Here is a 25,454-nt window from a genome sequence, read left to right on the forward strand (position 1 = left end):
GTGTGGAGCTGTGCTTCACTCATAGTTCAGTGAAGCAGATTTGAATTTCATTAAACTAGGAACTGAATTCAGACAAATGTCTTGGCTGCCATAAAAAATGATCTGAATTGTGCTCAAGGTCAGAGTGGAAAGTGATCAAATTAGGTACAATTAGGAATGCAGTATTAATGGCTACAGTGGAACTGAAGAAAAACAGAACTATTAAAAACATTTAGAATCCAAATAAACCAATTTGGTTGCTGCACATATACCGGGGTGTAAACAGGTATTCAACTTAATGAGATAACGAGATAAGTCTAGGCCACCATTAATTTAAATTAATCTCATTCCCATGTCTTGCTAAGTCATGGATGTTGCCTCAGGGCAACAAACTCATTTTCCTCACTTTAGAACAACATTATACATATTTAAAGACAAAAACAGGGTTAACAACAAAGGGAACAGTTTGAGTAAGTCAATAAAAAGCATGTGCTTGGTAAAATGATCTCTTAGTGTGCACATTTAAACCTTTTTAACATTCACAATGAATTTTTTGTTATGAGAATCTGCAGAAATATGTTTGTTGCCTAGAAGCAACATTGTGTGACAGTGGAATAGATTTAGCCAGTCACAAGGCAGGTCTCACCACATCAGGGAAACTGGCACTATGCCATTTCTTCCCATTGTCTCACCACGTGGCCTCAAGGCAACATACTCCAAAAGGACACTTGCACAAATTGTTGTTAGACTTTTTAATTTAATGATTGGGACTGATTATTAATAATCATTATATAATTATAAAATGATATATAATTTTATAATTAAGGACTATTTAATGCAAGAAAGTGAAGTTTGTAAATTGCTGTCATAATGCATGCAGTAGAATTGTAAAACTATGGATAAGATGCTTCTTAATAAAAATAATTAAATCAAGTACATGACATCATTTCTATGGAAGATTCTGATACGCTCAAACTTAGATGACTGTTTCCATGCATATGTTTGCCTACATACCTGTGCATAAAGTATATTATGTTTATAATTACCATTATGAGTTCTTCAAAACAGTGTTATAAATGGGACACTTTAGTTTAAGGGCCTCAACACAATGTTATTTACTTCATAAAATATTTATTGTCATCTTGTAATACTGTCATAAGCTGTTCATAAATATTCAACGGTTGCTTTTTAAATATAAATACGTTATTCAATGCTTATGCATGTGCTATGAAGCTTTGTGTAGGTAGCATTTAAATAAAGTGTATCACTTCACTATGTTATGTATTATTTGATACATGAAATATCAATCAAATATTGATTTTGAGTGAAGTTTGTAATATTTCAAGCAATGTTGTACATTTTTGCTGTATATAAATAAACAAAACAAATAATATGACAAGGATAGGAGGAAGGATAGTGTCAAAAAAACTAGTTACTTTATTAGAAACTCCTGTCTTGCTGGTGTACGGTTAGAGAGTGTAGCCCATGTGTTGATGCACAGTTTGTGTTAGCCATCCTCTAGATGTTTGTCAGTGGTCAGTTTCTGATGACAGAGTCAATCTTGGCTTGTTTGTCTTTGCAGATTCTTATGTCTTTCAGTGTATCTCTTGTGGTCAGGGAAAGATGTAAATGGAATTAGCCAGACAATAAATTCTGCCAAATACCTTGGATGCAATAAACAAATGGTCTGTTTGGTGCTGGAGGTCAGACTGAACAGTTTGCTGAGGGCTGTGTTGGTCTTAGATGTTCTTGTTTGTGTATGCTTGACATGCTGGACATTGTGTCTCAGTTTCTATTTTCCACAGTGGACCATTCCAACCCCATCCCAACCTCCTTGCGCACAACTCCCCCCCACATACAAACTCTTTCTTTCTCTCATTCTGTCTCTTTGTCATGTTTGCTGGCTGGAAGGTTTGAGTGATGCATGGTCTGAGATAAAAAATGGTTCATACTGTATATAAAAAGAAAACTGTAGATCTTGGTTCTAGATAAGTATTTATCAACCTGGTCTCATGTGATATACATACCTCTGACCCCTTTTTTGCAGGGCCCTCGAGTACTGTAGGACACATAATTGAAGGGGGCTAGCTAGATAAGTCGCCCCTAAATCAGTATATAGTACCCTTGTCCCCCTATATCTTCAGGCAAAAGGTTATGGGAACCTCTGCTTGGTAGCCAGCAAGTACACAATCTGCTTTATCCACCAAACTAATATTATAGGAGAAAAGCCCCAGCTATAGCTATAGCTACATACCTGAAGCTGTGTTAGAGGCGACATTAGCTACCTGCTTTGCCCACTCACAAAACGGCAGACATCACAGGTGTTCTGAAATTATTTTACATTTATCATTAAAATAGCGCTGATTACTGACAGCTTAAAAATGATCAAAATTCATCATTTTCAAAGGCAAAATAATTGCAATGTTACATTAAAGCATAAGCGTCTCTTTAGCGCCCCCAATGGACATTTGTTTCTCAAAAGTGCAGCAAAACATACTCGAGGGTACGTATTTGTGGCTCTGCAAAAAAGTGGTCAGAGGTACGTATATCCCATGAGACCTGGTTGGCATTTATAGAAGGTGACAGTGGTGACAGTGGTGGTATCATATTCTACTTGTGTGTCATACACTCTTAAACAAGATGGTTCTTCAAGGGTTCTTTAGTAAAGAAAATGGTTTTACATAGACCAATAAACACTCAACGAAGCCTTTGCATGATTAAAGGGGTCTATGCATTGCGAAAGGATTCTTCAGGCTGATAGAGAATGTGCTGTAGATGGGTCTATAAAGAACCTTTTGGAAAAGGGTGAGTTATAGCACCAATTGTTCTGCTGTTTTTACGATTTGAGCTTGTAAAAGTAACAGAACCTTTGTTGGTGCTGAAACCATCTACAGCACATTCTCCATCAATCTAAAGAACCTTTCACTATGCAAAGAACCATTTTTAAATCAAATTGTTGCTTCTCTCATTTGTTCTGTTCTTAATATAATGCTGTTATTTGTCTCTTTCTTGTAAAGCCTGTTAAGATGCAACAGAGAGAGAGAGAGAGAGACAGAGAGAGAGAAAAAGAGAAAGAGAAAGAGAGAGTGTTCAGTAGGAATGAGCATCCTTTGGGAATTGATCAAACTCTTGTAAAAGTCACTGGCTACTGGGGCCGACTCTATGTCTGTCCACTCACTGGCCACTTTATTAGAAAAGCCCACCTTGTGTTTCCACTCACTGGCCACTTTATTAGAAATACCTGCTTTGTGCTTCCCTTCTGTGGCCAAGTACACTGACCTTGTACTTCTACTCATTGACTGCTTTACGAGCTCCACCTACCTACATCTTATATAATTCTTTATTCAGGGATATGCCACCATATTTTAATAAAACCACTCCAGTTTAATACTTCAGTATGTTTTCTTGGCTAGTATTGCTAGCCTGATCACATTGTATTTCACCTCATACCTTTTGTATAGACAGCAGTACGTTTATGAAGGATTAGTTGTAAACATGATAAATTCACTAAATAATGCTCAAAGTTTAATTCCATTAAATCTATACGAGTAGAGTGTGTAATGAGCCAGAGCTTGACGTTTATCTGCTCTTTTCTATGATACTCCCTTTACTTGCTTCTTAACAAAATGTAAAACATATGTTCTACACCACCCCTTTTTTAAGTGTTTTAAGTTTGGGCATCTGAAAATATCTAATACTAGAGACTAAGCTATTTTAAATATTGCATATTGAAAATTATTTAATCAATTAATTATTTAAAATTTATTAATCAAGTATTACTTCATTTTTAAAGACGCCCTGCACTCCAAAAAAAAAATAAATAAATAAAAGCCTCTTGTAAAAGATGAATTAATATTGGATGGCTTATAATGATGGCTTATTGTTAAGAAAGACATTCATACCTGTGTATGTACAGATATCCAAACATCTTATATCTACCTCTCCTTTCACATTGGCTGTTTATTATTACTCCTTATTCCATATTCTACAGAGCCCTGCTGGTGGTGCACCATATAAAGAAATATAACACATGACTGTGCATTTTTCAAATATTCCCAGATGAACTTAAAATCCATGAAAAAGAATCCTCCTTGATTAACCTATGTCTCCTTGAAGCTAAACATGTAATAGCTCGATCCTGGAAAAAGGAAGAAGCCCCTGGTCTATCACAGTGGATAAAAGGAATGACCTCAAGTCTTGCATTGGAAAAAATAACATATTTTTTCAAGGGTAAAATGATTGAATTCAGAGATATATGCGAGGTGTTCCTGAATTTTCTTGAAAAGGGGGAGTTTGCTGACTGATGATGGACAATTCAATGAAGTGTACTTTGGTATAATGTAAAGTCTGAAGTGGAACACTACAAAAAACTGGACATGACTGCAGTGTAACAGATTGACATAAAGTGATCTGTGAACATTACGTACACTTTGTGTGTGTGTGTGTGTGTGTGTGTGTGTGCTTGTTTTTCTTTGTCTGGATATTTACTGTTATTAAGTTGTAAACTGTCTTTATAACCATTGCTCTAATTTCTTCCATCATCTTGTAGAATCAAATAAAAAATTGACCCTAAAAAATTTAAAAATTAAAATTAACCCTAACCCTAACCCTATTGATTAAAAAAACAAACAAAAAAACATGACTACGACTTAGTAAGGCACGGGGACGAGATAATTAAGTCATGACCCCAACTTAGTAAGGCATGGGGATGAGATCCTAATGCACGGCCACAACTTAGTAAGACGTGTGAATGAGAGAACTAAGGCTTGACCACAGTTTAATAAGGCTTGATCTTGTTGCAATGTCTTACTAAGTTGTGGCCTCAACTTAATTATCTTGTTCCCACAGCTTACTAAGTTGTGACCATGCTGTGTCAACACGTAGGAACGAGATTCTAATGTGTGGCCACAACTTAGTAATTTCATTTTTATTTATACAGGATGTCACCAGCAGGGCTCTGTAATATTCTATATATTGTTTTTGTACTTTTCCCTCAGCTTAGTACTTTTTAACAGTCTGTATGCTTCTCTGGTCATATGTCCTACAGATTTGACTCACCAAGACTAATTCTTTGTATTTGATTTCTTTGTGTAACATTTGTGGCAAAATAAAGTGATTCTGATTCTATTTCTATAGGCTGGTATTTGGTTCAAAGTGCAGAGCTCTTATTTTTCATTGAAGACACATGCTTTCTTAGTACATCTGAAAAAAGTGATTTGTGGTTGTGTAGCGGATTAGTATGTTGCAAGTACATCACAAATGAGCTTGAACATAGCACAGTCAAACATGACAAATGAGCTAATGAGAGGAGGGTGACAGGAAACTTGCTTACCGCTACAGAACATGTCCTAATCCAAGTTTTCCAATAGACTCTGGCTGTAGACATGCACTCTCAGTCCCAGTAACGTCACATGCACATGCACTCTCTGCCACAATGGCTGAAGCAGCCCAATGGCACATTAACATTTGGCTGCTTCTGCTGAGCGATATCATCACTTAATCCATCTTTCGTCCATAAAACGGCTGGAGAGTTACATTTAATGTACCCCCCTGTTGAGAAAAGTCATAGAACCCATTAAAACCCGTTTACAGTCACATACTATACTTCGTGTTTTCTTGGTCGGTTGAAATCACAGTGTAAAGGAATTTGATCGATTAATCAGATGTTCTGGGACTAATTCCCGATACACTTCATCATTCCATATTGGTATCCAATGGCAACCATGAAGCCAATTGCCATCATGTTTTATTCCTAATGGTGCTAATAGGCGTCAGCGTAGTTTTCATGAGTTTCAGGAATAGCCTGAATGTTGTTCTGCAAATAAACTTGACATTATGTCTTATCATAGTGGCAGGTTTTATTTTGAAATTTTCCATATTTAATTACATTATAATGGTCATAACAATGCTAAAATAAGTTTAGAATAACTCTTGTTGCACAACAGTACATGGTTCACTGTTTCTGCTCATAAAACCCCCATAAAATGCTGTCATGGCAGCAAGTTTTCCTGCTTGCTCACAAATGTCCCGACACATACCAAGTCCTGTTAGTTTGCCTTCCACCATTCTCATTTTAAACTTCTTTTTAATTTATTGCCTTTCGCAAAACTTCCCAAGTCTCACTTTTGCTTGCTTAGAGGCTCCATCGTGTTCAATTTATTACTTTATTGTTCATAGCTTAAGCTTGACATGCCAATAAAGACCACCATGAATTGAACTGCACTGAAAGAGGGAGAGAGATGATAGCAAAGACAGCAAGCTGAGACCAATCGAGAAGCAGCTATTATCCTAAACGCTGGAGAATATGAGAACAGAACAGATGCCGTGAAAGTCCCGAGTCCTTTATTTCAGCTCATTTTTCTCTTTCTGTTTCTATCGATTTTTCACTTCACACCAGTATTACTTATTCTTCTGAGCTGGTTAATGAGCTTCAGTTTCTGTCCGTCTCTTTGTGTTCTCATATTGCAGCCTTTATGCTCATTGATCCATTACATTATATAATCTCATTGCCTATTTCAGACACACCAGCTGAGCCTTAGCCCCTCATCTGAGGTGTGAGGATGAATTAATTAGCCACCCCAATTATGAAGAGGTCATGGATTAGGATGAGAGTGAGAGTCTATACTCCTCCTTGTTGTTTCTGACTATAGAAAAACTCTGAAGATGCTCCACTAGACTAGGTTTTCACTAAAGAAAAGAGCAAAGAACAATCCAATCTGTCTTTAATTGCAACTAGAGACCTGATGTAACTCTTGTAAGAGGATTAACTTCCTCCAGGCCCAGAGGACAATGTCGCAGTTCAAATGCATTTCCTCCAAAAACAAAGAGATACTACACATTCTCACATTCTCATCTCCTCTGCAGACAGTGTGAGATGAGCTAGTGTTTTTTCAGTGTGTATACATATCGCTGTTGTGGGAAGAAAACCTTGCATCCAACATGATAATTTTACATATTTTTCAAGTGATTCTGGGTCATTTCTTTTAGACTATTCATCATGAAATTTCAAATTATGCATTTTCAAATTATGTCCAAAAAAAGGTATGCTGTTGCATCAGCAAAGTTACACTATATTTCCAAAAGTATTCACTCACCCATCCAAATCATCCAATCATCGGCACCACCCTTTGGTCTACTGAAGCATTAAGAGTTCCTTTCACTGGAACTAACGGGCTGAGCCCAACTCCTGATAAACAACCCTACACCATAATGCCCCCTCCATCAAACTTTACACTTGGCACAATGCAGTCAGACAACTGCCAAAGCCAGAGTGATCCAACGGATTGCCATATGGAAAAGCATGATTCGTCACTCCAGAGAACACATCTCCACTGCTCTAGAGTCCAGTGGCGGTGCTTTACATCACTGTATTTGACGCTTTGCATTGCACTTGGTGACGTAAGGCTTGGATGCAGATGCTCGGCCTTGGAAACCTATTCCATGAAGCTCCCTACGCTGTCCTTGAGCTAATCTGAAGGCCACATGAAGTTGGGAACTTCCCAATCACTTCCACTTTGTTAAAATACCACTGACAGGTGACTGTGGAATATTTAGTAGTGAGGAAATTTCACTGGACACAGGTGGACACTGGACACTGTTGCACATGTGGCATCCTATCACAGTACCATGCTGAAATTCACTGAGCTCCTGAGAGTGACCCATTCTTTCACGAATGTTTGTAGAAGCAGTCTGCATGCCTCGGTGCTTGGTTTTATACACATGTGGCCATGAAAGTGATTGGAAATCCTGAATTCAATGACTTGGATGGATGAGTGAATACTTTTGGTATGTTTGAAGTTAATTCAGTGCATCAGTCTTTTCAGGGTAAAGTATGGACCCACATACAAACCCTAATAGTTAAAGGGGTTATTCTTTCAGACAGTTGTCTTTCTCTCTCTTTCCCTCTCTCTCTCTCTCTCTCTCTCTCTCTGTGTCAGTCTGATTCATTCTGACTGTATTGTATAAGGGCACGTCTGAGTCTGAATGTACAGCAGGGACGTCCAGTCTAAAGGTGAATAAACACTCAGAAGCAGTGGGCTGGAATATAATCTGAGAGATGAAAGGTCACAAAGTATAAAAAGATTCATGTGTCTGTCTGAGTTCAGTCTTCCATATGAAAGTGGAATATATGGCAATGTGCTGTTGATTTTCTCAAAATTCTAAATGCCATGTATTATTGTATTTTATATTGTAAGTTTAAACTTAAAATTTAAAAAAATGTGTACCTATAGGTAATGAAAAATTATATATGAAAGTATACACACACACACACACACACACACACACACACACACACACACTCATATATATATATATATATATATATATATATATATATATACATAATAATGTTTCATTCCATATTTCATTCCATTCTAGTTGTCTTACATATGTCTAACAACAGATAATATGAACGAAAGTTCAAAAAGCACTTCATAAAGTTATAAACCTACAAATGCAGAGTGTAATTTAAACTGGTATACACTCTGTAACTTTTATTTTGCTCTTCTATTCAAGTATAATTACACTTGCAATGAATCCCACTGAATTATTTTAGCTATGTTACCACAATAGTTCCAACATGTGATCTTAGATCTGCAGATGCTGGCCTTCCAGGACTGGAATTGAAGAGTCTGCCTTAGGATCTACATTTACATTTATGGCATTTGGCTGACACTCTTATCCAGAGCAACTTACAATTTGATCATTTTACATAGGTAGGCCAAGGTGGTGTTAGGAGTCTTGCCCAAGGACTCTTATTGGTTTAGTGTAGGGCGCTTACCATGGTGAGGGATTGAACCCCAGTCTACAGTGTAGAAGGCAGAGGTGTTAACCACTACACTACACCAACCAGAATATCTTACAGCTCAGTTGGTGGAAGGTCATAAGTATAGCTTGTAAACTCTGGAATGTGATTCAATTTTAAGAATGAATTAATACAAACATTAATGTGGATTCAAAATTTAGAATCTACACTTTCCAAACTATTCTTCCCCTTTTTTAAATAAGCTATGATTCAGAAATAAACAAAACAAAATGAGAGCATAAACTGTCTATGTCTAAGAGTTAAATGAGCCCACTGCTGATGATGTCTGTAGTACTGGAGATGCACTTGTCTAGGTAAACAAAAAAATATATTATCAGAAATAAGTTAGTGCTGAAATCTGGCCCTTCAGTACAATTGCAGAAATACTCCAGCAATGGCATCTGGAAAGAGAGATGGACTTTTATGATGCTGGACTTTACAAAAGGCATTACTGAGGAGGATGCATGTGTCTGACCCAACAGGGCTCTTAAACAAGTTTGGAGTGTTCTCAAATGAGAATCAATCTAATGCTATTGTTTCATTTGCCTCACACAAAACAATCACTATATCTGACTTAGAGCTAATGGGCCTTTCTAACGAGGTTTTAAATGTTACTTCAGGAAGAAATGTGAGCTTCCTTTTAAAAAGCAAATAAAATACACATTAAATAAAACGCCGCTCTGCCAAAGCAGCCTCTTAAAGTAAACAGAAATGAATTATGTGCTTGTGCGCACACACACACACACACACACACACACACACACACACACATACACCCACACTTCTTTTTGCACAGTGTCTCATATGACTCAATGCATATTTATATGGAACACTGATATATGTGGGATACAAAAACAAGAGTGCATGTGTGTGTGTGTGTGTATATATATATATATATATATATATATGTGTGTGTGTGTATATTGCTGTTGTTGGGACAAAACCTCTTATCTCCATATTTGACATTTTTCAGTTTTTGACATAATTTGAAATGACCTGTCGCCCTTCACATTGGGTGCCAATTTCATGATGACTGGACCAAAGGAAATGACCCAAAATGACTTGGGAAAAATTCTGGTTCCATTGACTTGCATTAAAAATGAAGTAGGTTTTTACCTTCTCCTGTCAAGTTACCATTTTGGAGATACAAGGTTTTTTATTTTTTGGTAACTTTACAGGATGAAAAAACCTACTTTATTTTAAATGTAAGTCAGTGGAACCAGACATTTTTCCTCATCATTTTGGGACTTTTTTTTTTTATTCATTCATCATGATGTCTACCCACAACGTAAAGAACAACAGGTACTTCCAAAGTACTGAAAACGCTTTATGAAAGTGCTTATATTAAATAATGTTCAATTCTATAGTACAATACATTCTATATATCTTCCATATCTGTGAATTGTGCATTATAAAGTCAGGGCCCTGCAAGTTCTTAAAGGTCTTGAAAAATGAAGCCCTGTTTTGTGTCCAGAAGATATACAAAAACAAGCACACACACACACACACACACACACACACACACACACACACACACACACACACAGTATCATTTGAACTGCTTATACACTCTGTTTTCCCCGACTCTCTCTCTATCTGACACATTTGCCATTGTGCTGTCATGCTAAATCAATTTCCACGGATGTTCCCTCCCTCTGACTGACAAAAACTAAAATGACAATTTTAGACTCTTATTTTCTGTGTCAAATCAATCATGTAGTAATACTGTGATGTTTTTTCCAGCAACAGTTGGCGAAATATGAAGAAAAATACTGAGACAAAACAAAAAAGTAGTCTGCTCTCTTGTGGAAAGACAGAAAAGAGGCAGAGGCATCATCTCATCTGGCCAAAGGGTCTGTAATGGGTGAGCATTAACTGATTTGTGTGTGTTTGTCTTGGTCAGGACTGACCACCCTGCAGGTGGTGCTAGACACAGCAGCGGAGAGAAAATGGCAGGTGACGGCAATAAACGTGGGCAACATGAAGGACGAGAGGAAGGACGAGGCTTACCGGTCACTCTTCCAGGACTTGGAGAACAAGAAGGAGAGAAGAGTCATCCTGGACTGCGAGCAGGACAAAGTTAAGGACATCATGGAGCAGGTGAGGAGGTGAAATACTAGAACACTGTTTTTGCTTTCTACAGTGGTGCTTGAGAGTTTGTGAACCCTTTAGAACTTTCTAGATTTCTGCATAAAGCACAAGTCATAATAGTAGATAAAGAAAACCAAATTAAACAAATGATATTTTATTTAACCAACACATTTGATTTATTTACTGATTTACTTATTTACCTTATTTATTTATATACTTTTGTTTTCATGAAGCTGTGTTCTGATACGTGTATGCATATGTAGGTGTACCTATCTTTTTAAATGTACTGTCCGAAACACACCCAGGAGGGGGAGGTAAGGAGGGAAAGGGGATATTGTGTGTTTTTATGTTATATTTATGGCAACATATAAAAGACAATAAAACAATGGTTCACAAAGAAAAACATAAATATTAGACTTCATTATTTATTGAGAGAAAAAATCTAATATTACAGATAATTTAAAGGTGAAATTAGAGTCAAGTGTTTTCAATCAGTGGAATGGCAATCAGGTGTGAATGACCACCCTGTTTTATTTAAAGAACAGGGATCTATCACAGTCTGATCATCACAACACATTTATGGAAGTGTATCTTGGCACAAACAAAGGAGATTTCTGAGAACCTGAGAAGAAGAACTGTTGATGCTCATCAGGCTGGAAAAGGTTACAAAACCATGTCTAAAGAGTTTGGACTCCACAAATTTACAGTCAGACAGACTGTGTACAAAGGGAGGGAATTAAAAACCACTGATACTTTTACAGGAGTGGTCCACCAACAAAGATGACACCAAGAGCAAGACATGTAATAGTCCATGAGATCACAAAAGAACCCAGGGTAACTTTTAAGCTACAGCTACATGACCTCACAGTCATTTTAATGACCAGGTCTAATATGTTTGTCTCATTTGTTTGATTTGGTTCTCTTTATCTGCTTTTAGGACTTGTGTGAAAATCTGATGAAGTTTTAGGTCAAATTTATGCAGAAATATAGAAAAATATAAAGGTTTCAGAAACTTTCAAGCACCACTGTATTTTAGAAGAGTCATCTTAGCCTTGATTATTATTTTGTGTCCATGTTTAGCTGTTTGCTGCAGGTATAATACAGTATTTAAAAGTTTGGAAACACTTAAAGTGCTTTATTTCAAAATCCCATATATGCATCCATAGCAATGTTTTAAATACTGACTTTCTGAAAAGATTAACTGTTGATGTTAACAGATGTGATGTGAACACATTCTTATTTCTCTAATAAAGGTGGTATTAATCATGACGTAGCATTGATTTTCTTGTACTTGTAAGCTCCACCCTACCATATGTATAATGAAAGAAAATGATTTGTGAGGTGTTTTAATGCATGTACCCTTCATATATTCATGCAAAAACATCAACACTCTAAATTTACCCATGAAAGTATTTTTAAAAATTCAAACTTTTTAGATTCTTTTAGAAATTTGCCCCTCTTTGCATTCTCAGCCTATTCAGTCTAGAGCAGTTTAGCCGCACTCACTCATACTGAAGTTGTAAGGAGTGTTTCAGCCTCAGCAGCTCTTTGAATGAGGCAGCTAGTCAGAACATAAGATGATTTCCCAACAGGACTGAAGAAGATACACATATCATCCCCTATATAAGGTTCTATCTGACTTTTTTTTTTGTCAAATTTCAGTTATTCACATATTCTTATTCTGTGATAATGTCTTAACACTATATGAAGTGTTTTTTTTTAGTTGTATAAATTTATTCCACATATCAGTTTTGCTATTTGCTATCAGTTATGCAAAATCTCTGAAGCTGAATATTTAAAAACTGCTTAGAATACAGACAGAACCTTCAAATTCCAAGGGGACAATATGATAACACAGTTAAAAGGCCCAAATTAATGGAACACTGAACTGTCTTTCTGCTGAAAAGTTTGAAAACCTAGACTGCTTTTTGAATGAGACAGCCAATTAAAACAGGTCTCATTTACATACAGCAGTCTTAAAGGTGCAGTAAAACAGCCTGTTTAATTGTAAGGAATACAGAAAATAATAATAATTTTAAAAAAAACATATAATATATAATATTATAATATATAAAAAATAATATAAAAATGTAAATTTTAGATTAAGCACAAACTTTTGTTTATGTATTTAAACTGTATTATTTGTAACTATTATTAATTATTAACTCTTTTTTTGCCATGACTTAAATGTTTACAATTAAAGATCCCAGGAAAGATTAAAAATCATAAGGTATAAAAGTTTAAGGTATAAAATCTTCTTTAGGACATGAAAATATGTTAATGTCCACATATTATCAAAATTATGCTGAGCAATAATGGTCCAAATGATATAATAAGATCAGTTAGCTCTTAAACACATAAGGAAACATATGTAAAATTCACAATGGATATAACATAATACATTATCATTTAAATTCTTAAGTATTAACCTTGTTGGTGGGGTCTACATTTTTTACTGTACTGTATACTGTAAGAGTAAAATGACACAATGCGTATGATTTAATCACTTCTGAAATCAGTATCTGTTCTGCTGGACTGCACAGAATCTCTAGCACAGAATCCCACCGCCGGCTCATTAGTGAAAGGCTTCATGGATGGCCATGAAAACGGGAGCAGAATTCTTGGTGAAATGGGTTATTTATTCTGAGACTCGAGGCCGTCAGGGGAAAAGTCATTGATTTGTGTTTAAGCCTTGCAGAAATGTGTTTAACCAGCTGCCTGAATCAATACAGCTGATCCCAACAGCAGCTTTATATATTTAGTCTACAGGCACACAGAGCATAACCTTCTGCAGACCCTCTAACTGCACTCTGACTGACCACCAGTGCACTGCATACTGAAGGATTTTATCATGAGTATAACTTAGGAATTGAGCTGAAACGGTTACAAGCTGTCTTGTTTTACCAAAATAGCTGAATCTAATTCATTTCAATTAGCATTATTTTGTATGCAAAGTGAAAGTTTAATGAGTAAATGTGAGTTACAAACTTATTTTGTGTAGCATGATGGTATGTGCTAACATGGTTAAACTGAAATACAGTGGAATGACTTACAGGTTCTAGATAGTAAACTAAATAAGCAAATACATGACTTTGTACTTTATTAATGTACAATCTTTTTATGTCATAAAATATGTGGAACCTTTTACCGCAAATATTTGCAAAGTACTTTGGAATTGGTACCTCACACTTACGCAGTTAATATCTAGAACCTATTTGACATTCATTATTTGACAAGTAATGATCTAGTACTGTAGAATTTGTACCTCACACTTCACTGGTTAATGCCCAGAACATAAGAGACTGTAAAATAAAGTTTTCCTAGATGCTTTACCCAATGATATTTTCACACCTGCTTTGCAGGTCCCTGATTGGCTGGATCAGGTATATTAGAATTAAGTAAGGGGTGGGGCAGCTTATTAGTTGCAGGTTGGAATTAAATTATGCAGGAAGGTGGAGAGTTGGTGACTGTTGCTCTAGAGACAGTAACTCTTATATGTACAGCTTCCAAACTGTATCCTATATATAACTCTATGCTATATTTAATGATTCACTGAGACCATACAGAATTTTTTAAAATATTAAAATCAATAAAAACATTATGAGTTCATCCAATTTTTCTTTAATGCAAAATATTATTTTGGTTATCTTAACAATTGTTTCATACAATTTCAGATACCATTTATTTATTTATTTTTTTTAAAGGTAAATGAGGGAACAGTATCTGTTTTGTTTTGTTTTGTTTTGTTTTATAGCCAAGCTTTTACTTGTCTTTATCTTATTGTAAAAGTAATGTCAGCTGACAACTCATTGTTCAATAGAACTAAAACTGTATTTAATCTTTTGGATTTCACCCTCCAGATCATAACCATTGGGAGGCATGTGAAGGGATATCACTACATCATAGCAAACCTGGTAAGAGACATATCAGCTTTTTTATCTGGTGCAATAATTTTAATGGTATCGGTATCAGAGTTAATGATACAAACATCATGAAGGTCACAATACAACAGCTTGCAGAAGCTTCCTCTGCAGCCATCTTGTTGAGGAAGAAGACAAGCAGTATTATGTAAGACCTGCCTGAGGCTCGTCCCAATTGTAGCCTCAGTGAATGTGACTGTTCTCCTCTCTGATATTTCAGGGCTTTGTGGATGGAGACCTGTCCAAAATCCAGTATGGAGGAGCCAACGTCTCAGGCTTCCAGATCGTGGATTTTGAAGACCCTTTGGTGTCCAAGTTTGATCAGCGCTGGGAGGCTCTGGAGGAAAAAGAATATCCTGGAGCTGATAGCAAGATACGGGTTAGAAGCATATTTCACGTCCCACATACAGTCTGTCTGACGTTTGAGCGTGAATGTCTTTCATTCTTTCATAAGAAGATGAGACCAAATTGTAAAAGGTCACTAATCACTAAAACCCAAAAAATTTAAATGGCACTAATTACTTAACACACAACAAATCAAAATGTCACTAATCCATTATACCTGAAAATTTAAATGTCACTAGTCGCTAATACCCCAAAAATTTAAATGTCACTAATCACTAATACTCTAAAAAGTTAAATGCCACTAATCACTAATACCCCAAAGTTTAAAATGTCATTAACCATTAATACCTAAAAATTTTAAATATCATTAATCACTATCTTAGAATTTTTATTGCCACTAATCATCAATATCCCTCGGGCCCTGACGATGATGGCTGCGAAAGCCGGCAGGGAGGCGGGGCCCGAACACCCAGCAGCGACAAACCTCGGCGAGGATGGTAGGGAGAGAGCTGCAAGTGTGGCCCCTGCGGAGTGCAAAGCCCGAGCTCCCCCGACAGACATGAGTCATGGGAGTTACAGCGGGAGGAGGTGGACGATGACGGTGACAGCAGCATGCGAGTCCCCACGCTGCCTTTAATGGCTGGCAGTGGGAGCGCCTGTTAAAAAGAGCTGAGGGAACAGAGAGGGATGAGCAGCAGCAGACTGAAGAGCTGAAAAGCTCCAGTGAAGAAAGGGCTGAAAAGTCTAGGTACAAGCCACTGAAAAATGGCCGGCATAGTTTTGGTTATTTGGGTTCTGTTTATGTGCTTTGTGAAATAAAGAAACATGGCTGCTGCAATCCTGAACCCTGCCTCCAGTGTCCTCCTTGAGCCCAGGGTAGCACATTCCGTGCTACAGTAAAATGTCACCAATAACTAATACCCTGAAATGTAAAATAGCCCTAATTACTAATAAACCAAAATTTTAAATGTTACTAATCACTAATAATCCAAAATTAAAAATTTCCCTAATCACTCATACCCCAAAATTCACAATGTTACTTATCACTATTTCCCTAAAATGTAAAATCACACTAATCACTAAAACCCCAATATTTTAAATGCCACTAATCAAAAAATCTGAAAAGGTAACTAATCCTTTACACACTAAATATAAAAGGCCATTAATCAGTAGGATCCCTGACAAAAGAGGTTGTTGCAAGAATGAACGGCGGTGGAGTGGACAGAGAGATGTAGTGAAGCTTCTTTCCCGTTTTATTTTTTATTTTTTTCTCTTTTCTAAAACTTTTCGTCAAACAAAGCATATACAGTGCAACAGGCTTCAAGTTTGCCAAGCTAAGTCAAATGAATGACCCTGAACACAACTACTTTAAACAGCCAAGACACAGTACCTTCTCCCAAAGCATCTACACCAAACAAAAAAAAACCCTCTGCTCTGGAGCCTCTAACCCTAACCCCCCCCACCCCCCCCCCCACCTGTTGAAAAATAACAACAGAAAAGAATAAACACAAAATACTTAAACACCCAAAATAATTTTCACTAAACAAAAATCCCCACTACACATTATCAAATACATTTTCCCCAAACTCAGTAAAACACCCCCGCTAAAATAGTCTGCGCCGCCCGGAGCGCACTGACTCCCCCACATTAATTGTAGAATGGACCAGTCCCTCGGTGTCGTCCGAGGAAAAGAAAGCGTTTGGTATGCTGGCAAACCCACCGAACCCGTGGTATTTGTAGAGATCACTACAACCATTAAACTAAAAAAAAACGGACATGTGTAAGTGTGGTTATTACTGTCACCGGTACAATGTTTTAAACAGATGGATGGATATTTAGGACTGTGGCGCGTGTTGAAAATGCGAGTGGTGAAGTGAAAACAAACAAATGCTACGAAATGGCGGTAGGCCTCCCTGCCCACTGTAACAAATGCGAATGAGATGCTATGGCGAAGGGTGAAATAAAATGCTTAAACCGGGTAAACCAAGACAGCAAACGGGATTAAAAATACAGTGCTAATCTCGCAGTAAGTCAGCTGGAGTTTTAAAAATGCCGGCAGATAGCTGCCTCTGCGCCTGTGCGCTTGCGTGAATGACTGGGTGTGTGTGTGTGTGTGTGTGTGAGATTGGAATAAGCGTCACGGCTGCTCCGTGACAGAGGTCACTAATCATTAATATTCCTGTTAAAAGAGGTCACTAAGCACAAAGATCCCAAAAAAAATAGGTCCTTAATCACTACTATGGCAAAATTAAAGCCTTGACAATCACTGATACAGCGAAACAAGTTACTAATACCTCAAAATTACAAGAGCACTGCTCATACTCAAAATGTGAGCTCACACCTGAGGTACACCAAATTGTCGCTAGTCACAAACAGCCAATGTAAGAAAGCTGTGTAAGAAGTAGTCTAGCCAATGTAAGAAGACAATGCATATACTTAAGTTAATTAAAGGGTTTGTGGCTATAAGTTTCTAATCAATAATATCCCAAATGTCACCAAACATAAGGGGTTATGCAGTAAAAATAACATAAATGAAAAATGTCACTAATCATTAATACCCCAAACATAACTAATCAGTTCTACAGCAAATGTTAGATGTACAATGATACTACAAAATATAAGTAATTGATCATTGACACCTTAAATACATGAGCTCATTAGTCACTAACAGCCTGAATGTAAGTGGTCAATAATCTTTCTTTTCCATCTTTATGTCCAGTACACCTCAGCGCTGACCTATGATGCGGTGCAAGTGATGACCGAGGCCTTCCGTTACCTCCACAAGCAACGTATTGACATTTCCCGCAGGGCCAATAACGGGGATTGCCTGGCTAACCCGGCCGTGCCATGGGCGCAGGGAGTGGAGATCGAACGTGCCCTCAAACAGGTAAAGCGTTAGCACATACTGACCCTGAGAAACATGCAGCTTAATAAGCTAATGATTAGGAGGACTGCCTCTGAGTCAAACTGTGCACTGGAGGAATAGAGGGAGCCTTTTTTATGTTTGATGGCTGCATTTTGCAAGTTTACTAAAATAATAAGCCACGAGAGGCCATATGTTACTGTGATTTGTCACGGGAAGGATGTTCTTAGTCCCTGTGATACAATCGCAGTAACACACAGTTTCAAGTGGCTTATTTTTTTCATAAAACATAACATAATATGTGATAAAATATACACATGAATATCATTGTTATTACTAATAATAATCAACATAAACCTGTGTTCCACCAAGGAATGTAGTTCCTTTAGAGTATGGTATTATTGACAACCATCCATGGACGCTGAAACGAGAAGAAGAACATTTTTCGCCCCTCGCTGTATATTGCGGTCATTTCATGAAGTCTTTAACTTTTTGTAGTTTAACAATGAACATATGATAACGCAGCATTGTTTAATGCAAAACAACTGTCGCTTTATAAGTATTTTTTGGTCACCAAATTACCATCAAGTCTTATTTATCACCAATCCAGCTGTGCCCCTCTTCTCATTTCCATTGTTTCTCCTCTTTCTCCCAGTGTAGTCAATCAGCTTAGACATGTTCAGTATGTGAAGTTTGCCTCTAAAGTTTTGCAGTGGAACTACGAGTGCTGTCAATTGTCTGGTTCTGTATACAGGTTCGAGTTGAAGGTCTGACCGGCAATATTCAGTTTGATCAGTATGGGAGGAGGGTTAATTACACAGTCAATGTCATGGAACTGAAAAGCAATGGCCCAGTTAAGGTAAGGTTCATGTCTAGGTGAGCATGTCATTAAAACACAATATTTGAAAATATGTACAAAAAATGCGTTTGGCTAGTGACATGAAAACGTAGGACAGCTTTTTTTCTGTTTTTTTTTTTTTTAATTAACCTCATGAAAAATCTAAATCTTTGGATTTCACTTTAAAACATCTTTTAAAAACAAAAAATAAAAAAATGTAAGTATCATTTCCAGAAACATAAAAGTTAGTTAGGATTTGTTTCATGTCATGGAGGTTCAGAAAAGAAAAGAAAAATCTTTATTTTGTCTCTCAGAGCTTAAAAGCCTCACAAATCTCTTTTCTCCTTTTGCAGATTGGTTACTGGAATGAAGTCGATAAGATGGTGGTCACAAAATCAGACCTTTTCCCCAACGATACAATGGGTCTGGAGAACAAGACTGTAATAGTGACCACTATTCTGGTGAGCAGTTTAGGATTTTTGATTAGTGAGTAATTGATTTGTACAGTCAAAGGCTACTGAACACTACTAAAACTAAGGTTGGCTGTTCTTGTTGACTTTGATGCAAAATGTATCTAATGTCAATCTAATCATACGTAGATCTTCTATGAATCATCTAGATCTTCTTTGAAACCTGATTGAAACTCACCTGCAAGGGTCTAAACACCCGATCATGTAATTTATGAGTTGAAAAACAAAGCGCATAGGCAGAAATGTCAGTAAAGCTTTTACCATGGAAACGTTTCCTTAGTGGCCTTATGCCACTGTTGGCTGAGCACCTATGCCAAACCTGCTATGAAGTGTTGAACACAGTGTTTTGCCAACGTGTAAACGCAGTTACAGTGTGAAAAAGTGTGTACTTTGCACTGTACACTCTGAAGTCTACACTCTGTTTCAGGAAGCACCGTATGTGATGCTGAAGAAGAACGCTGATCTCTTTGTGGATAATGAGAGATATGAGGGCTACTGTGTAGATCTGGCCGCCGAAATCGCCAAACACTGTGGATTCAAATACCGTCTGAAAATAGTGGAGGATGGAAAATACGGAGCCAGGGATGCTGAGACAAAAATCTGGAATGGAATGGTTGGAGAGTTGGTTTATGGGGTGAGTGAAAATATATGATGGGAGAGTTTTTACAAAATCGGTGACAGTTTCAATAACATCTATTAATCTCCAATGCTGTGAAAAAGTATTTATCCTCTTCCCAATTTCTTCTATTTTTGCATATTTGTCACACTTGAATGTTCTAAAAAGATACATATACAGATGCAAAACAAATCATTGAAATCTAACAGTCTGGAAAGGGTCACAAAGCCATAAGGCTCTGAGACTTCTGTGAGACATATTAAGAGATATTATCCACAAATGGAGAGAACTTGGAGCAGTGCTGAAACTTCCCAGAGGTAGCCAGCCTACCAAAATTTCACCAGGGGTCAATATTCTGTGGACTGAAGTCCAATGTAGAACTTTTTGGAAGATATGGGTCCCGTTACATCTGGCGTAAATCAAACGCCACATTCCACCATAAGAGCATTATACCAACACTGAAAACTGGTGTTGGTAGTGTGATGGTCTGGGGCTGCTTTGCTTCTGCATCATCTGGATGACTTGTCATAATACAGGGACCATGAATTCTGCTCTCCATCATAAAATCCTGAAGGAGAATGTCCGCCTAATTTGTGACCTAAAGCTCAAGCAGAGTTTATGCAGCCTGGAAATGATCTGAAGCATACAAGATCGTTCACCACGGAATGGCTCAAAGGAAACAAAACTAAGGTTTTGGAGTGGCTGAATCTAAGTCCTGACTTGAATCCCATCTCAAGACCTTAAATGGTCAGTTCATGCTCAAAATCCCCCCAGTGTAGCCATATTAAAACAATTCTGCAAAGAAGTGGGCCAAAATGCCTGCACAGTGAGGTAAAAGACTCATTGCAAGTTATTGCAAACAGGTGATTGCAGTTGTTACTGCTGATGGTGGCACAACCAGTTATTAGGTTTTGGAGGGGATTACTTTTTCACAAATATGATATAGGTTTTGAATACATCTTTATCTTTAATAAATGGAACAATAATTTTAAAGCTGAATTTGTGTTTACCATTTGTGTTTGGGTTTATCTTGTACTGAAATGTGTTTGATGATCTGAAACATTTAAATGTAAAAAGTCAGAAATTAGGTGAGTCAAATACTTTTTCACAATATTTTTTTGTTTACCTGAAGCAATGCCATGCTTTTACAGTCAATAACCCTTTGAAACCGAATAGTTATTACTTTTGATTTGCTGTAATTGTGATGCCATAATTATTTACACAGAAGCTTAATGAATTAAAATAGTTTGATTATCATCTGATTTATTCTCTATAAACTGGTTCAGTTCTGCAACCATCACTTTTCATTAAATTTGATCATAATAATATAACTGCTCTTCTGTTTCCAAACACAAATGTGGTATGGAATGAAAAGTGTGATTCTAAATTTTTTCTACATAATTTCTCCACTTGTTTAATTAACTACAAGTCAGAAATAGTCCATATCAAATTTAAACAAACGATGGCTTTGTACCTGAATTTTCATTTCAGAAAGCTGACATAGCTGTGGCTCCATTGACCATCACCTTGGTCAGAGAGGAAGTGATAGACTTCTCGAAGCCCTTCATGAGCCTGGGCATTTCCATTATGATCAAGAAGCCACAGAAGTCCAAGCCTGGTGTGTTTTCGTTCCTGGACCCGCTGGCCTATGAGATCTGGATGTGCATCGTATTCGCCTACATTGGAGTGAGTGTTGTGCTTTTCCTGGTCAGCCGCTTCAGCCCTTATGAATGGCACACAGAGGAGTACGAGGACGGCCAGATCCAGACAAACGAGTCAACAAATGAATTTGGGATATTTAACAGCCTCTGGTTTTCTCTCGGAGCCTTCATGAGGCAAGGCTGTGATATTTCACCCAGGTTTGTTGATTTGTTATCTCTTTTATCACTGCATCATTACATCATTATCATCAGTTGCATAGCAGTTACTGCATAATTAAATTCATGTCAGTAGAGACTTACATTTAAATATGTCATATCAATCATATGTGGTTGGCCCTAAACACAGGGGCAAACAGTGTCCAGTGTGTCTCAGGGACGCAGGGTAATCCAGTAACTTAAAACACGTTTGGAGTAGGTCAAGGAAGCATATGACCATCTAAAGTTTGTAGTGAGAATGATAAAGCATCATAATGCACCAACAAAGGACCATCTAATCAGCTACATCGTGACAGAAGAGATAAACACATTTAAATTCTTTCTTCATCTTTCCTATTGTTTGTTTATGAGTTCATTCAATTTATTATTTGTACTAGCTTATTGGGTTATGCATGGGTGTACTTGGTACTTGTACTTGGTATCAGTATCTGAATACTGAAATCAATATTTGAATACTTGTATAGTTCCAGTACAGAAAGACAGGGAAAACATACAGATTAAGAATTCAATTAAATATTGCTTGCCTGTTTTAAAAGGACTGTTGACATTGCTTGCTCAGTGGTCTTCTGCTTGGCAGCAACTACAACCGGGTGTTTTTCTTCTTCCTCCAGGTGGACACCTGTAATGTGGCTTCTCATGTTTGTCATGTTTCCCGTTTCGTGTGACACAACTTGCATATCGCCGCTGTGCAAAGAAAAACAAGTATCTCCAAAATAGTAACTTTACAGGAGAAAGCAAAAACACTCTTACCTTTCAGTGCACATTAATGTAAAACAATTTTATTCCAAGTCATTTTAGAACAATTCTATTGGAACATTCATCATTAAGTTTTCACACAATGTAAAAGACATCTGTTGTGTTGCAAATAAAAATTAAAACAAAAATGGAGATACATGGTTTAGACAGTGAAATTTTGTGAATCAGTTTTGAATTCTTCACACCCACATTGTGATGTGTCAAAGAATCAATTTTCCCCCACCCTAGCCAAAACAGAAGTTGTCAAAGGAGCATTGTGAAGGACGTGGCTGACAAAGGCAGATGTAAAGCATTTAATTTCTTATGGGTCTAGCAAGTCTAGCTAGGTACAGAAAGAGTGAAATTATGCTTCCCTAAACTATTACATTGGTACATTGTCCAAGAAAATGTCTCCTGAAGAAAGAACGGGTCCTTTTCAACCTCCAGTTATCTGTGATTTTAGCCCATCTGAAGCAGCAGCCTCTATTACTAATCCAACACGAATACTACCATTTAGACTTTTTAAATTACAACATGTTTTCATATGTATGCTTCTGTTTTCATGTGCTAATGATGTTTTGCCTCTAAACACTAGAGCTATCACCTACATTAATTAAAATCAAAATGTATGTTATTTTGGCCATTTTTTGTTTGTTTTTTTTTTTTGTTGTTTTTTTTCTGCTGATGGTCAACCAGACATCTGTGCATTAATTCTTGTGTGGATGCTTGAATACTAAACTTAGTCTAATGCACATTCCTACAGCCTGTACACTTACATAAACAATGACCCACTGGACACTTTTGTTTGACAACAAACACAGCAAGAGACTGATGTAGGAAATGTGGGTGGTGCTCTTCTTCTAGTCAGGGAAATCAATCATGAGTTGTCACTGGAGACGGATTGCAGACGTAAGGAAATGCCAGGTGTAGATGGCTGTATGTCACTGTCTACCTGCGATCAAATCAGTTGAGATGAATGTTTAATATCAGGTGTGAAGGAACCAAGACAAAGTACTTTGAATATGCGAGACTACAATATAGAAGGTCTGAAAAGGTTTGTATTAATGACAGGAATTCAGGACTGTATGAGTTTATAAGAGTACCACTTGGACTAAGTAAGCCACTGGTGTTATGTTTCCAGTACTGTCCTTTTGGAATTGTTAACAGTTCTGTGGTCAAATGCCTCTCACACACATTTACCCCTTCCTCAAACAAACAAGTAACATAATTAAGCTACATATAATGGAAAAGTTGGTATCATTACATATTTATGAGCTTCATGATTATTTGATTCTGTTAAAAGCCTCATCATATATGCAGAACAAAACTCTACACAGCGTTGCACTTGACAACATCCTTTTCTTTTCAGATTTTATTAGAACAGAATAGTTATATTAGGTATAAATATTTATGTTATCTCATCGTTTAGCTTATAAAGTTTCTTTAGAGATGCAACTCATTTTTTCCATTCATTCTTTGAATTTGAAGTCTAAATACAATTTGGCAAATGCGGGTGTGCATCGATGCTGTGCTGCCTGTATTTCTTTGCTTAAACACTGGATCAGTAGAGCTCTTGTTGTTTCATTATACATTTATTTTACAGTTTATCCCCAGACTTAAGGTTACATTTTAATTACATGCTGGAATGGAAAGCTGAAAATTTTCTTCATCTGTTTCAGACACATACATTTTAAAAACGAGGCAAAATTGTTGAATTGCTAATGAGTGAACTGGATTTGAACTCTCTCTCTCCAGGTCACTCTCTGGCCGTATCGTTGGTGGAGTGTGGTGGTTCTTCACTCTGATCATCATCTCATCCTACACAGCCAACCTGGCTGCATTCCTCACTGTGGAGCGGATGGTGTCCCCCATTGAAAGCGCAGAAGATTTGGCCAAACAAACAGAGATCGCTTATGGAACATTAGATTCCGGATCTACCAAAGAGTTCTTCAGGGTAAGAGAGAGTTTCTTTACCAATAAATCAAGTCTGGACCATGGAAGAGTGTGTTTGATATGAGAGAGAATTATTTAGCAGTGTAGTGTATGATGCTAGTTTGAGAGCGGACCCAAAAATATTTAGCCAAGGCCTACAAGACACATAGAGATATGACCCTCCAATGGAGTCTAGTGCAGTTTAGCCCCACCTATTCAGCCTATAGCAGTTTAGTCCCACCCATTCAGCCTACAGCTGTTTAGCTCCACCCATTCCGCCTACATCGGATTAGCCCTGTCCCTTTCTGTCTACAACAGTTAAGGTGTTGTTACACAGACTTAAAAAAATTGACGTGGGTAAAATAAATAAATAAGTAAATAAATATTTATGTATGTATATATTCAAATATTCATTCATGTATTCTTTCTTCCTCCGGTTTTGTAGCGTTCTAAAATCGCCCTCTTTGATAAGATGTGGACATACATGCGCAGCGCTGAGCCGTCCGTGTTTGTAAAAACGACAGCGGAAGGTGTGCTGCGCGTGCGGAAGTCCAAAGGGAAGTACGCCTACCTGTTGGAGTCGACCATGAACGAATACATCGAGCAGCGCAAACCCTGCGACACCATGAAGGTCGGCGGCAATCTGGACTCCAAAGGCTACGGGATCGCCACGCCCAAAGGATCCTCATTAAGGTGGGTGGAATAGTATAACAATGTGTCCAATGTTGTTATAGTATCCCACCTACCCTGATGTAGCTGTATATACCGGTTTGTATAAGAGAGATTAGATTAGGATTAGATTACCTGGACAGAGTAGACCACATTAGCCAAAGAGTATGAAAACAGAGTAAAGAAAAATAGACCATCAGTTGTTTGCAGGTAGTAGAACTAGACAGTGAATATGTATCGATAGAGTACAACTATGCATAATTAACATGTTTATTATTCATTTGTGCAGATTATTAGCAGAGTTTCCCTACTC

General features: G+C 37.3%; 1 protein-coding gene across 6 annotated transcripts in view; it reads left to right on the plus strand.

Annotated features, from left to right (window-relative positions):
• Nucleotides 1-25,454, plus strand: part of gria2b (glutamate receptor, ionotropic, AMPA 2b) — a 68,997-nt gene that overhangs the window by 29,398 nt on the left and 14,145 nt on the right. For all 6 annotated transcript variants that reach the window (XR_005130512.1, XM_037540281.1, XM_017682547.2 and 3 more), the window contains exons 4-13: nt 10,689-10,885; nt 14,737-14,790; nt 15,017-15,175; nt 17,861-18,028; nt 18,759-18,863; nt 19,196-19,303; nt 19,740-19,946; nt 21,420-21,787; nt 24,296-24,494; nt 24,918-25,165. Coding sequence is in view for 5 of the 6 variants with exons in the window: in XM_037540281.1 (XP_037396178.1) it covers nt 10,689-10,885; nt 14,737-14,790; nt 15,017-15,175; nt 17,861-18,028; nt 18,759-18,863; nt 19,196-19,303; nt 19,740-19,946; nt 21,420-21,787; nt 24,296-24,494; nt 24,918-25,165 (1,813 nt within the window). In the remaining variant the exon portion in view is untranslated. The remainder of the gene's footprint in view (nt 1-10,688; nt 10,886-14,736; nt 14,791-15,016; nt 15,176-17,860; nt 18,029-18,758; nt 18,864-19,195; nt 19,304-19,739; nt 19,947-21,419; nt 21,788-24,295; nt 24,495-24,917; nt 25,166-25,454) is intronic.

This window comes from Pygocentrus nattereri, chromosome 8 (genome assembly GCF_015220715.1).
Source record: "Pygocentrus nattereri isolate fPygNat1 chromosome 8, fPygNat1.pri, whole genome shotgun sequence".
NCBI classification, from domain to species: Eukaryota; Metazoa; Chordata; class Actinopteri; order Characiformes; family Serrasalmidae; genus Pygocentrus; species Pygocentrus nattereri.